The 15,443-nt window shown below is 39.3% G+C and overlaps 1 protein-coding gene across 1 annotated transcript; it reads right to left on the bottom strand.

The window, feature by feature from the left end:
- Nucleotides 1-292: 292 nt before the first annotated feature.
- Nucleotides 293-14,177, bottom strand: LOC131109026 (collagen alpha-1(XXI) chain-like). The gene is made up of 10 exons (XM_058060556.1): nucleotides 14,142-14,177; nucleotides 8,314-8,445; nucleotides 6,044-6,180; nucleotides 5,775-5,894; nucleotides 4,565-4,681; nucleotides 4,295-4,481; nucleotides 3,976-4,141; nucleotides 3,642-3,864; nucleotides 1,448-1,621; nucleotides 293-485 (listed from the first exon to the last, which is right to left on the bottom strand). Exons 2-10 carry the CDS (start codon nucleotides 8,393-8,395, stop codon nucleotides 387-389), a joined length of 1,305 nt encoding a protein of 434 aa, XP_057916539.1. The 5' UTR covers nucleotides 8,396-8,445; nucleotides 14,142-14,177; the 3' UTR covers nucleotides 293-386.
- Nucleotides 14,178-15,443: the final 1,266 nt, after the last annotated feature.

Raw genomic sequence — 15,443 nt, 5'->3', positions numbered from 1 at the left:
GAAAAGGGAGAAAACCAACTTTTTGTGAAAAGGTACATTTCAAGTATAACTTTACTTAGACACAGGAAAGGTACACAAAACTGTGGTGAGACGAGCGATGTTGTTAAGTCTTGAGACAGTGCCACTGAGGAAAAGACAGGAAGCAAAACTGGAGGTAGCAGAGGTGAGTATGCTGAGGTTCTCATTGGGAGTGACCATGATGGATAGGATCAGGAACGAGTACATCAGAGGGACATTACATGTTAGAGGCCTTGGAGATAAAGTCAGAGAGGCCAGACTGAGATGGTTGGGACATGTCCAGAGGAGAGATAGTGAATATATTGGTAGAAGGATGCTGCGTTTAGAGCTGCCAGGTAGGAGGTGTATAAGAAGGCCAAAGAGGAGGTTTATGGATGTAGTGAAGGAGGACATGAGGGTAGTTGGTGTGAGAGAGACAGATGCAGAAGACATGGTTGGATGGAGGAGATTGATTTGCTGTGCGACCCCTGAAGGGAAAAGCCGAAAGAGAAAGAAGAAGAAAAAGTAATCAACAGTATAACATAGGCAAGTTTCAGCAAAATATCAGTTCTCAACAAGAAAAGGGAGGAAAAAAGGATAGGTACATTTCAAGCATGACTTTCACTTTGACACAAATATAGCCATATAATACTTAGCTAAAATGTCTAAACAACAATGCCACAACATAAAGAACACAAAAATTGTTGTTTACATCAATATAAACATATATTACAAATATAACATCATGCACTAGTTACAATTTTCACATTTGCAACTGAAGTGTGTGCGAGTGTGCACGCATGTGCATGTGTTAAAATTTTCCTTCAATGCATATCTTCATTCACACAACAAGCCGAGACACCTTTTATAACATGCACTTTTGCCATCTTGTGGCCTTATTTTTGAGCTTCAAACTGGAGCAAACATGATGTCTTCCATTGTGGAGTTGCATCATCACCTCTTGTAATGATGTATAAATGACTCCCTGAGCAAATGAGTTAAATACAGTACTGATTTTTCAGTATTTTATACAAAGACTGAGATGCTCAATGGAGTCTCTCTTTTGCGGTACTTTAGATTCATTCATTCATTCATTTTATACCGCTTTTCCTCACAAGGGTCATGGGGGTGTTGGAGCAAAAGGCGGGGTACACCCTGGACTGGTGGCCAGCCAATCACAGGGCACATATAGACAAACAACCAATCACACTCACATTCACAACTATGGACAATTTGGAGTCGCCAATTAACCTAGCATGTTTTTGGAATGTGGGAGGAAACCGGAGTACCCGGAGAAAACCCACGCATGCACGGGGAGAACATGCAAACTCCACACAGAGATGGCCGAGGGTGGAATTGAACCCTGGTCTCCTAGCTGTGACGTCTGCTCGCTAACCACACGGTCACCGTGTAGCCCTACTTTAGATTCAACATTATGATTCGTACTTACAGGTACAGTAACATCTGTTCCTCGCCTTTTTGCCACTTGTGTCTTCCCGTTGATATAAATGGGCTCCACTGGCTCCAAAGGTATTTCCTGGATGCGTTGATCGTCAAGGAAGCTGGTGACCTGGCTGGGCCTCACCAGGATTTTCAGCTGATGCCACATCCCATCATACAGAGCCTGATGGTATTTACAAAAAAAAAAAAAAAAACTTGGTTTGACCAAAATCAAACAATAATCAACTGCCTTGACCTGCTCTCTATGACACCTGTGATAACAGTGGTATGTCAATAGTACTCGACTCATATTCTTATCATTTTTAATGCATGGGTTTCAGTGTGGATTATGGTAATGGTAATATTTTTATTTCATTTGAACATGCATCAGATTACAATTGAATGCCTCACATAATCAGTTCACAGTTCCACATGTCCAAAAGGAGTAGGAAGAAGCAAAGCTTATTATATCCTACCCCTCCATCTGGTACTATTACAATCAGTAACTGTTACATTTGTTCACTTCCTGCTTTCCTAATATAGTTTAATTTTTTTTTTTTTTTTTTTTAATTTTGTATTTTTTTGTCCCGTACTGAAGTACGAGGTGGTATGACCATACAATGATATAATGGGTACCATAGTAACTGTCAATATTGTGATATATATAGCACATCATGACTGGTTGAAGACTCTTCATCCTTGTATTTAGCAAACATCAACTGCTTGTATTGTTTCTTGAATTGGCTCATCGTTGTGCATTGTTTGAGTTCCTTACTCAATCCATTCCATAGTTTGATTCCACATACTGAAATGCTATGGCTTTTTAACGTAGTCCTAGCATATAAGTGTTTCAAGTTTAGTTAATTTTGAGAAAAATATGATTGGAATTTGCAATGAAAGCTGTGGGCGGAGTGAAGCATGAGAAATAAACAGATAGGTCCATGACCAAACGACCATTGCCCCAGCGGTTGTCATTCAATCCGATCGATTGAAGGCAAAAGGTTCAGACCTTTAATGGGAAAACAATTGCAAAAATGGACATTACTCAATTTTAATTAAAAATAAATAGAAAAATTGTGGTGCAGAATAGCACGAATGACGATGAATGATCAGCATTCACGGATGCCAGAGAAGGGCTCCAAGAAAATGTTTCTAAACCACGACAGTATATTCCCCTGGTGGAAACTTGCTGGTGGCTGATGGACTTGGAACCCATGCCTCCATTTCCATGGCAGTTTGAGGTAATAACATATCCCGCCAGGTTATTTTTTCCAAATGTACACACCCCCTCATTCCTAACACACCTAGACCTCAATGTGCAGCATTGAACAGGGGTGCAATTATGTTTTTTTTGCCCTTGTTTGATTTGATTCATTTTGATGCGGTGCACAGTGGTAGGCTGTGGTTTGTCATTTTCAGATGATGGGGGAACAAGCGAAACAATACCTGCTCTGTGTTCTTGTCCTTCTGTGGGTTTAAGCCTTGAAAAAAAGACAGTAAAGTAACAAAGTGACATATTTCTGGTCTAATCAGAACATACTAACTCCTTATTTCTAAAATCACAAATACTTAAACTTGTTGATATAGTTAATCTTCAAACAGCTACGATAATGCATAAGGCTAAAGACAACCAGTTCGCTAAAAATGTCATCCAATACTTCTCTACAAGAGAGGAGAAATATGATCTCAGGGAAGAAGTACATTTGAAACACTTATATGCTAGGACTACGTTAAAAAGCCATAGCATTTCAGTATGTGGAATCAAACTATGGAATGGATTGAGTAAGGAACTCAAACAATGCACAACGATGATCCAATTCAAGAAACAATACAAGCAGTTAATGTTTGCTAAATACAAGGATATATCACTATATTGACAGTTACTATGGTACCCATTATGTCATTGTATGGTCATATCACCTTGTACTTCGGTACGAGGTACATTATTTAAAAAAACGAAAAACAAACAAAAAAGAAACCTTAAACTGTATTATGGAAAGCAGGAAGTGAACAAATGTAACAGTTACTGATTGTAAAAGTACCAGATGGAGGGGTAGGATTTAATAAGCTTTGCTTCTTCCTACTTCTTTTGGACATGTGGAACTGTGAACTGATTATGTGATGCATTCAATTGTAATCTGATGCATGTTCAAATGAAATAAAACCATTACCATTACCAAAATTAAGTGTCTAACTTCACCCACCTGAAGTCCCAAATTAAAGACAATCTTCTGCTCCTTGTTGGCGATGCTCGTCGTGGTGAAAGTGACAGTTTTGTCTTTCCCGTTCAAGCTCACCGCAGCTTGGATCTCTTTGTCTTTGGACAGCACTCTCCACAGGTCAAAGTTTAACTTTTCCGAGATCCCCTTCAAACGGATGGTGGCAACAAAAACATAAGACGGAGGAAGGCCCTCTGGGAAAATCTCTCTAGTGAAAAGATATGCATTGTATTACGGTAGAGTCGAGTAGAAATACGTAAAAACATTAGTGAACCGTTACACCCCTTCAGTGAAATTAGATGCAGATCAGACATGATACCTGGTTTTCTCAGTAATGTCACTGGCTGTGGTAAGACCAAAGGCTGACTCGGACACTAGAGAACCAGGAATTTTCTTAGCTTTGGTCTGGATGTTCATTCCCAGCATTAACTCAAAGCCTTTCTCATCTCGAGATGCCACGGGTATTCTTGTGGGACACACAGACTCTGAAGGGAAAATGGTAAATAAATTAGAGAACTAGTTCAATGCCCGCAAGGCATGAACAATAAAACATTGGATATCAACGGTTTTTGGTAAGCATCGCCTTGTTTCAGCATTTGGCGTTAGGAGTAAAATGACAAATGTCGAAATATTCTGACCTTCGCAGAGTTTCTGTTCCATCGAGTCTCGGATACGATCAATGGTTGTGTAGTCCTCGGCGTACAGAACATAAGCGGAAGATGGTTTGTTGGCAATGGAAACTAGCTCAGAGTTAGCGATCTCATTCCCAACGCCGACTGCAAACACTGTAATGCTTTGAACGCGTGCCTCCATGCTGGCATCCACCTAGGAACCGAGCAAGTTCGTAATCTGAATACCACCTAAAGAATAGACAGAATACAGCCATTAAACAGTCAAATAATATTTACTACATCATCCTGGGATTTTCCATCCGTGACCACCACGGCGATGCGGTTCTTGACTGGGCTGGTTCGCTGGGAGGTGGAGAACACGTGGTCCACAGCGAACCGAATGGCTCTCCCCGTCTACAAAACAGACAAAGTCAGTTTTAGAACAGGTCAAGTCAGGTCAATATTGTATCTGCCTTGTTCATTTAGTTCATGGGTGTCCAAACTTTGGCCATTTTGGTATTTTTGTAATCCAACACATACTGTAGATATGCTAATATGTTACAGTATATACTGTGTATTTCAAGAAAAAACTCCATCCATCCATTTTCGATGCCACTTATCCTCACTACGGTTGCGGGGGGTATGCTGGAGCCTATCCCAGCTGACTTGAATTGCGGGGAACATATAGACAAACACACTCACTGGACAATTTACCCTAACATGCATGTGGGAGGAAGCTGGAGAACACACCTAAACACCACACAGAGATGCCCAACAGAGGTTTGAATCTGTGGAGGCCAACATGCAAACCACTAATCCACCCTGCAGCCCAAGAACAAATTTATCTTTGTGATACAGTTGTAAAAGTATTGATAAAAAATAAAATAAAAAACTATTAATTTAAAAAACTATTAAATCTTTTATCAATTTTTGCTGCAGGGGTTCCAAATATTATATAATATAATATCTTTTTAAATAATCTTTGTAAATATTATGACGTTATTCCCATAATATTATAAGTACAAATTAACATTTATTATTTTGACATTATTTTAACATTAACACATTTTAACATTATTTTAGCTCATAATATTACTGCATTATATAATATATAAAATATACTTAATATATTGTCATTTAGTTAAAATTGCACCTTTTTTCCTTAATACAATACTACTTTTTTCCTCATAGTACTTTAACATTTTTCTCGTTTTCCAACTATTTCCCCTATCTCTCTGAAAATGTTCTTCTCGCAATTATGACTTTATTTCGATAATATTTTAACTATATTCTTGTGACTTTTTTTACAACCTAATTTTCCCAAAATTACTATTTCATCAATTGTTTTGTTTGGCTTTATTCTATTTTCTGTTAATTTTTGCTGTTGTTGTTTGTGATGTGTGTTTCAATTACTCAGATATTTCTGATAGTATTTCTGATACTATTGGTACTATTTGATACTATCGATATTTGGATAATGCCCACTCCTAGTGCCCCTGGTGCCTACCTGTGTGTTCCCTCCCATGTAAGTGATGGCTTTTATGGCCCGGATGAGGTCTGCGGCATTTTGGTGTTTTCCCAGAGGGATCTCTAGTCGAGGATTGTCACTGTACTGAATCACGGCGACCTTTGGTAGACAAAGACAAAAAAGTTGTCCTCAATCAAGACACCAACGCTCAGTGATGATCCATGTTGCAGTCTTTGTCACTGTTTTAACCAGCGTAGATGTAGAGGTTTCATTGTACAGTTTTAGTATATAAATGTTCATACGCATACCTGTGTATAGTGGGAACTGATGTCAAACTGGCTGGTGATGTTGATAAGCCATTGCTTGGCGGTGTCGAAATCTGCAACGCCGACACTCCACGAACCATCAACGATGTAGACCAAGTCATTGACCGCTGTGCTGCACCCTTACAAACACACACAGAGATGAACAAGAATAAGCATAAGGAACCTAATAAGTGATGTGTGTCAACGTTAGCTCGTAGAGTCGACTGTTATCTGAGTTCTAGCAACGGGTTAGCAATATTAAGAGTGGCCGACAGCAGCTCCTGTGTGAAAGTTCACTGCATGGGTTCTCTCCTTGTTAACTCCTTCAATCCCGGCCATTTTTTAAAAACAACCCCTTTCAGTACCAGGTATGTTAGACCATTTTGACTGATTTTTCAAGGCACACAGAATGTTGTGGTCGATGCCTATATAAACATGGACGAAGGATCGACCGATACTTCGGCCAGCCGATATATCGGGCCGATATTTGCGTTCTTTACTTGAATCGGTATCGGCCGATACGTGGGTGCGTCTCACTGCGGAGGAGCAGTCATCACATCGATGCTAGATAGAACTTAAACTACGACAGAAATTTTTTGCACATGGTTGAATATTTATTCCTTTTAAAGTTTATAATGCCGTTTAAATGTGTCTTTAAGACAGCAGAATCCAACTGTGTTCAGTGCTTACATTTCAATAAATATTTGTTTTCATATAAATTGAGGGAGCAAAAGCAGTATCGGCCACAAATATTGGCCCAAGCAACATCGGCTATGAATCGGTATCGGATTGGCTCGAAAAAAAAACATATCAGTCGATCCCTAACATGGACCCTACCAAAAGGAAGATTGGACTCTCATCTTTCGTCAGAACAAAAAAAGTTTGTTTGTTCCTTTTACCATTCTTTAGTAATCAGCAGTCGAACATCGGTAAGTTTCAGGAAAATATCAGCTCCCAACAAGAAAAGGAAGAAAATTTGCTTTTTGTGAAAAGATGCATTTCAAGCATAACTTTTACCAACACACACACAAAAAGGGGTTGTTTAACATCAAAATAACAATTTATTTAAAAATACAACACCATGAAGTAATTAGTATTTTCACATTTACTGTGTGTGCGCATGCATTAAGATTTCCCTACAATGCACGCTACACTCCTCCATGGTCTCTCCATTCCTACTTCCTGACAAGTGTTTTTTCCACCCACATAATCTCTGCCAACCTCTTATCAAATGCACTTGTGCCCCCTTGTGGCCATTTTATATATACGTTGCTGGGATTGGGCGTTGGCAGTGATAAAAACGTATAACTACGCTTTGGTATTGAATGACATTAACATCACAGTAGGGCAGTATTCTACACTCTAGGTGCCAGTAACGTTACATTAATGAGACAATAGCAACCAGGAAGTACGCTGTCAATGCTAACCTGTCTTATTTATGTCTAAGATGGCTTATTTTCTATTATTATGTCTACTATACTGGGTAATACAAGTCTAAAGGTGACTAGAGGGGTGCTATTCATGTCTAAAAGGCTCTATTAATGGTACAAAAAACGATTTAGAAGGTCAAACAGGTTCAAACTACAAAAATATTTCATTAATTAATATTGAATCCTACTTTGTGGAATTTCACTTATTGTGGCACTTTACGGTGAAGATGTTCTGTCTGAATGTTGTTGATGTTGGGTGAAAAATGTGGAAAAAGGACTTTTTATTTGAGTGGGAACTTTAAGGTTAGAATATATGGAATTCTAGAGGAAAGGAGGATGTTTTGGAATGTCGAAAATAGATCAATATTCTGAATGTTTGCATGATGGAATGGTTTGAATCCGTTGAAAAATGTCAGGAATGTGGAATTTAATTAAATTCATTTAGAATTAAATTAAATTAAATTAAATTAAATTAAATTAAATTAAATTAAATTAAATTAAATTAAATTAAATTAAATTAAATTAAATTAAATTAAATTAAATTAAATTAAATTAAATTAAATTACATTTTTTGATTGATGTTTTTGATTCTTAATTTTCAGTGGGAATTTTTGCATGGAAAATGTGGAATTACAAAAATTCAGGGGTTCAGGGAACTTGAATAGCCATCGTGTCCTGAAGAGCATCAACAACCAGGGCAGACTAAAAATACCTGGAAACATTGCGGAGCAGAAATGAGTGAAAAGCACATCTCTAATATTTTGTATGACATATTGTGGAGAGCAAAAAGCGGTAGAAAATGAATGAATGAATGAATATTGTGGAGAGCCGTGTTTCCTTTACCTGCTCGGACATCTTCTTCCTTTTCTGCAGCATCCAATGGAATCAGCAACAAAATGAAAGTCCACAGTGGCCAGAGCAACATGGCTGTTTAGTAGGGTGGCTCCCCTCAGTGCAGTCCAACTTGGCTTAAACCTTCCATGACAAAACAAAATCACAGCCTAGTCAGTACTTATTGTCCACCCATCATATTTCTATTCCGCTTGTCTTCTTCAGGGTCACAGCAGCTAAGTCCTGATACTAAAAGCAATCTGATTCTTCCATGAAGATTCACACTGGACATTACAGTATGCAATGCAGTCGTCTCTGATGGACCCAAACGTGGGTCCACAGGCCACTAAATAACAACGTGTACACTATACAGGGATGGGAAAAACTGCAGTATAAACATGGCATCATGGACTGCAGTATGCTGGCAGAAGGTTTAAAGACATGGGAGGATCAGTCCACAGCGCTACCACAACATCTCCTCCCAGGACCTGTTAGCCTTTTCTCATTCTTGGCACGTCTGATGGAATGTAGTATTGTACAATTATGCATCATTTTATACATGAATAATATGATGACTGACAATGGAACACTGTAAGGTGTCATAACCGCTGTACTATATGTACATAGAAAGTATACGTTATATGCTATACACATGCTTCTGCTGTGTTTAGCCGAGTGGAGCAGACCATTTTGTCTGCAGCAGGGAAAGACTTGAGAACAAAGGCAGTGGTATTATGGATCACCCATCCATCCTTCCGGAAAATGTCTCGTATTTTCTGTTGAAGACCAAAATTTACCCACACGGTGGACGAGTGGTTAGGACGTTGGCCACACAGTCAGGAAATCAGGAAAACCTGGGTTCGATTCTCTGCTTGGCATCTCTGTGTGGAGTTTGCATGTTCTCCCCGTGCATGCGTGGGTTTTCTCCGGGTACTCCGGTTTCCTCCCACATTCCAAAAACATGCTAGGTTAATTGGCGACTCCAAATTGTCCATAGGTATGAATGTGAGTGTGAATGGTTGTTTGTCTATATGTGCCCTGTGATTGGCTGGCCACCAGTCCAGGGTGTACCCCACCTCTCGTCCGAGGACAGCTGGGATAGGCTCCAGCATACCCACGACCCTTGTGATGATAAGCGGTATAGAACATGGATGGATGGACCATAATTTCCCTTATTTTCTGTTGAAGACCAGAAATTTACCAGATTTTCCCTAATTCTATGATTTTCTGTCAAAGATCAGAATTTCCTTCATTGCCATACATTTTTGCTCATTTTCCAGAAAATCTCCCTTAATTTTTGTTGAAGGCCAGAATTATGTTGTTTAATTTTCTGGATACTGTCTCTTATTTTCTGTTGAACACCAGAATTTCCATAATTTTTCCCTATTTTCTTTTAATTTTTGGGAAAATGCCATTATTTTTTTTAATGAAACCCAGAATGTTCCTTATTTTCTGGAAAATTTCCCGCAATTTTCAGTTTGAGACTGGAGCCTATCCCAGCTGTCTTCGGGCGAGAGGCGGGGTACACCCTGGACTGGTGGCCAGCCAATCACAGGGCACATATAGACAAACAACCATTCACACTCACATTCATACCTATGGACAATTTGGAGTCGCCAATTAACCTAGCATGTTTTTGGAATGTGGGAGGAAACCGGAGTACCCGGAGAAAACCCACGCATGCACGGGGAGAACATGCAAACTCCACACAGAGATGGCTGACGGTGGGATTGAACTCGGGTGTCCTAGCTGTGAGGTCTGCGCACTAACCACTCGACCGCCGTGCAGCCCAAGGCCAGAATTATGTTGTTTAATTTTCTGGATACTGTCTCTTATTTTCTGTTGAACACCAGAATTTCCATAATTTTCCCCTATTTTCATTTAATTTTGGGAAAATTCCATTATTTTTTTTATTGAAACCCAGAATTTTTCTTATTTTCTGGAAGATTTCCCTTAATATTCAGTTTAAGACCAGACTCTCTTTTACAGAACATTTCCCTTTTTTCTGTTCAAGACCAGATTTTTCATATTTTCCAGAAAACATTCCTTATTTTCTGTTGAAAATCACCAGATTTCCCCTTAAATTTCCTGAATTTTTCTCTTTTTCCCAGTTCATGCACAATTGCATATATTGTATCATTTTATGGTACAGTTAAGCAATGGCCACACTAGATAATCTTCGGTAGACAAATGAGGCGTTCATTGTTTGTGTTATTATGTTGTTGCAGTGCTGTTGTAGATCTGCCTTGCCAATTTATAAGAGTTCAAAAATACGGTAATCGAGTCAAGTGTGGCTAAATCATCATCGGGCGGAAATAGCATCACACAGTGTCTAAAAAAAAAAATGACCTGACACAACCGCCTGTCGCATATCCTCTCCTGCGTCTTTCTTTGAAAGCATGTCATTCATTACTGACAGGCAGCGAGGATAGGTGGGTACCGACGCGGAATTCCTCCTGACCTCATGCTACATTTGGCAAATCCGTGGCGCTGAGCACAGCAACCACATCAACCACCTCGGCTGGCTTCTGAATCACAGAACATTCCTTGTGCACAGATGTCTCTGACGCCATTTGCCAACCTAATCGGCCTACAGAGACCACTTTCTGTGTATTTCTCACATCCTTCCTGTAAATGTCCTGCTCTATTTTTGGTTAGTGTCGGCGTGTGACACTATAATATTTTCTATTACATTTTGCAAGATGACATTCAGTCAAGGGCGGTTCTAGCGGTTTTGTTGACAAAATGCTCTCCGGTCGAATCCAAGGACGTTTTCCCTGTCTGTGGGTATGCCAGCTTCCAGAAAACATGCATGTTGGGTTATTTGGAGTTACTAAATAACTTCCTTATGCGATGTGTTGGTCGGATTGTAAACCCGGTGATTGACAGGCAATCAATCTAAGCCAATATCAGCTGGGAATTACTCCTCTAGAATCCATGCAACCCTGAACTGGATGAGGAATACAGATAAGGGACGCATGACAATGATGCAACAGCCATACAAAGGTTAAGGATTATTATCCGTTTCCAATACTGCTTGTACTCGTTAGGGTCACGGGTGAGCTGGAACCAATCCCAGCTGACTTTGGCGAGAGGTCACTGGGCACATACAGTATACACAATCATTCACACTTACTCACAATCGCCTGAGGAAAACCCACACATGCACGGAGAGAACGTGCAACCTCAACGCAGACATGTCCCAACGGAAAGCTGAACCTTCGATTTCCTGATGCGCTAACCGGTCGCTAACCAGTCGTCATACTGGTACCGTACTTTCCAGACTATATCAAGGCGGTATCCATGTCATTGATATGCATGTAGAATTGTTTTACTATGATTGTAAAACTCATTCATTCATTCATTTTCTACCGCTTTTCCTCACAAGGGTCGCGGGGGTGCTGGAGCCTATCCCAGCTGTCTTCGGGCGAGAGGCGGGGTACACCCTGGACTGGTCGCCAGCCAATCACAGGGCACATATAGACAAACAACCATTCAGTCTCCAATTAACCTAGCATGTTTTGGAATGTGGGAGGAAACCGGAGTACCCGGAGAAAACCCACGCATGCACGGGGAGAACATGCAAGAGATGGCCGAGGGTGTAATTGTAAAACTATAAAAGCATATTTTTCCATGTATTAGTAAGCTATGTTTTGTGATAAAAATACATTAAGCCCACAGTTGGACTCAGGCGGCATATTAATAACACGACAAAACATGCACCATCTTGTACGCGAACAGCAAGATGTACGTTAATGGAACAAGGTATATATGTACACAGCTGTAAATAGTGTATATAACTTCTTGATTTGTATCAATTTTATTTTGCAATTTATGTTTATGTCTTTTTCCCTTTTCATAGTACTTAAAATCCGGATTGTTTGTCCAGAAAATAGTTTTTTTTCCATGGAACCTTGCATATTTTGCTCTCCTGTTTAGTTTCCTGCAATTTCCCACATTTTGGCTTTTCATCAAAAATAAAAACCTGTCCGGTTCTGCAGGTAACAGTAGCCACTTGGGGTCAATGGTATGGATAACCCACCATGTATTTGGCTTATGGTTTCGGTATGCTTTTTGTGATATTGTGGAAAATCCCTTATTTTCGACTGTCAAATATTACAGTATACAGGTATACTGTAAACCCGAATAAGTTAGCAGAACTCAAAAAAAGTAAGGCAATCAGTAACCACATTTTTTTTTTGTTCATAAACTCAAACGTTTGAGTATATCAGTGCTTAAATATTTGGAGTTGATATGAGATATACTTAGCGGCACGGCGGTTGAGTGGTTAGCGCGCAGACCTCACAACTAGGAGACCAGGGTTCAATTCCACCCTCGGCCATCTCTGTGTGGAGTTTGCATGTTCTCCCCGTGAATGCGTGGGTTTTCTCCGGGTACTCCGGTTTCCTCCCACATTCCAAAAACATGCTAGGTTAATTGGCGACTCCAAATTGTCCATAGGTATGAATGTGAGTGTGAATGGTTGTTTGTCTATATGTGCCCTGTGATTGGCTGGCGGCCAGTCCAGGGTGTACCCTGCCTCTCGCCTGAAGACAGCTGGGATAGGCTCCAGCACCCCCCGCGACCCACATGAGGAAAAAAGCGGTAGAAAATGAATGAATGAATTAGATATACTTTATATATAATTTTGGGGTGAAAAGAGAAATAGCTTTCTTTTTCGCATTCTCTCTGCTGTGCATTCTCCATTCTTTAATTTTCGTTCTCATTTCAACTCTTTCCATAGGACGCAATGGATGTATTCTTAATTGATTCTTGCTTTGATTTATTCATGTTTAATAGATACTTTTTTACATTTTAATTAACTACAAGTTAATTATTTTAAGTAGGTTACCGAAATCTGCAGAAAGTTCATATTAATCAAAAATTACAAGTTAAATAAACTGAAAAGACAGATAATGCAACTGGCAATCAACATTCATAAGTAGAACTTTTAAGAAGATTTTAAGTTAACTATACTTATACTTATACTATACTTAATTATTTTGAGCATTCAGATTTACAACGTCTTAAGTTGTATGTAAATTATATTTTTAAGTTAATCTTACTTAGTATAGCCATAGTTCAATTTAATCAAAACATATTAGTTAAAAGTACTCAAAATGTTAAATGAACTTGACATAATTAAGTTGTTAGAACTTTTTTAAGAACTTTGAGTATGCATAACTAAATTCATTTAAGTACTTTGAACATTTGTGTTTACAGTGTATGTAAATAGGCGGAAGCTGAATTACCAGAAGTTGCAATTAGCAATACCTGACTAATCAATCAAACTGCAATTAACTAACACAGCTACAGTATGCTTTTTAAACTGTGTTTTGTACAACTGTCATTTCCCAATGTTTTCATGAGGAAAATCACACCAAATTACAAAAAGCAGAGAACATTGCACCATCACAATTATGATTGTGCACTTTTGCACACACTAATTACGAAAGGCCGTTTTAGACTCACTAACAACGTGTCTTTGAAATACCCAAAGTCATGGGAAGGGACAAATTGAAAGTGCGCTTTTACCCAAAAGCAGAGAACCTCTGTGAGCCATAATGACAGTGGTTCATGTACGCGGTATATTTAGCTTTTCTTCTCCTTGTCCTGATTGATGCTTGCTTACTTGTAACCTAACTCGGGCAAGGACAACAGACATTTTTGCAAGGACAATGGGAAACTTCACATTCAAACAAGTGTAGGCGCTTCATAGAATGCATCACTAATGTTGTCATATAACTCAAACACTTTTCATTATAGCCATCATAACATTAGATGTTAGCCTGAAGGACTCTTGCGGATAAAACAGTCGTGAAGTAAATAAGCTTGCTTACCTTCAATGGAAGTACAGTCAAGTAGTAATGACACGTGCGTACTGCAGCTTCAAGTAGTCAAGGTGATTGTGAGGAGAACGTGAGGAGAGCGAAGTACCAGATTAGTAGTGACAGTCCTCCTCCTGCTTGAATGGTAGGAGTGTCAGGGCAAGTCTTTAAACTCTGTGGCCTGCTTCACCACAGCATGAAGCCAGCGTCCCGTGCTGACGTCCACCAGACATGCTGCACGGACCACAGCATAGATTTTTTTTCGGTAAGTTATTTTTTTAGCGTCTATGACCGTCATTTGCTGAAGAATGAATGTTGAAATGTGTTGAAATCTATTCACCCTCTGAGGATCAAAACAGCAACCATTAGGTTATGGACGGCCACTCAATGACCTGAGTCATGCCACCATGCCTTTTTTTCAATAGGAAAAACATATAATATACATATAATAACAGATAATAGTAAATTATAGAAATATCCTAGAAATGTGTGGAAATCCAGACGCCCACTGAGGATTGAACCAGCAACCACCAGGTTTGCCATGTCACCAGGCCTGGAAAAAATGACAGAAAATATTAAATTATGGAAATATCCTAGAAATGCGTTGAAATCTAGGCACCCACTAATGATTGAACCAGCAACCGTCAGGTTTGCCATGTCACCAGGCCTGGAAAAAATGACAGAAAATATTAAATTATGGAAATATCCTAGAAATGTGTTGAAATCTAGGCACCCACTAATGATTGAACCAGCAACCGCCAGGTTTACCATGTCACCATGCCTTTTTTTCAATAGGAAAGAAATCATCCAGAAAACATAAAATTATGGAAATATCTCAGAATGGTGTTGAAATCTATGCACCCACTAAGGATCGAACCAGCAACTATCAGGTTTGCCATGTCACCCTGCCTTTTTTTTTCAAATAGAAAAAAAATGACAGAAAATATTAAATTATGGCAATATTCCACTGAGGATTGAACCAGCAACCATCAGATTTGCCACATCACCATACCTTTTTCAATTGGGAAAAATGGCATAGAAAATATTATATTATGGAAATATCCCAGAAATGTGTTGAAATCTATGCACCCGTTGAGGATTGAACCAGCAACCATTAGTTTAGGAGACGACCACTCAACAACTCAAGCCATGTCACCATACCTTTTTTTCAACAGGAAAGAAATTACAGAAAATATAAAATTATGGAAATATCCTAGAAATGTGTTGAAATCAATGCACCCACTGAGGATCGAACCAGCAACCATCAGGTTAGGAGACGGCCACTCAATGACCTGAGCCATGTCGTCATTACTT

The sequence above is a fragment of the Doryrhamphus excisus genome, chromosome 21, assembly GCF_030265055.1.
Source record: "Doryrhamphus excisus isolate RoL2022-K1 chromosome 21, RoL_Dexc_1.0, whole genome shotgun sequence".
Taxonomy (NCBI): Eukaryota; Metazoa; Chordata; class Actinopteri; order Syngnathiformes; family Syngnathidae; genus Doryrhamphus; species Doryrhamphus excisus.
This window is presented reverse-complemented; position numbering and strand designations above follow the sequence as displayed.

What these genes read in the sequence shown, in the direction of transcription:
- LOC131109026 (XM_058060556.1), bottom strand. Translation starts at nt 8,395, where the DNA reads ATGTTGCTCTGGCCACTGTGGACTTTCATTTTGTTGCTGATTCCATTG. An exon ending in GGAAGAAGATGTCCGAGCAG is followed by an intron (nt 6,181 to 8,313) that starts GTAAAGGAAACA and finishes TGTGTTTGTAAG; the next exon opens with GGTGCAGCACAGCGGTCAAT. An exon ending in TCAGTTCCCACTATACACAG is followed by an intron (nt 5,895 to 6,043) that starts GTATGCGTATGA and finishes TGTCTACCAAAG; the next exon opens with GTCGCCGTGATTCAGTACAG.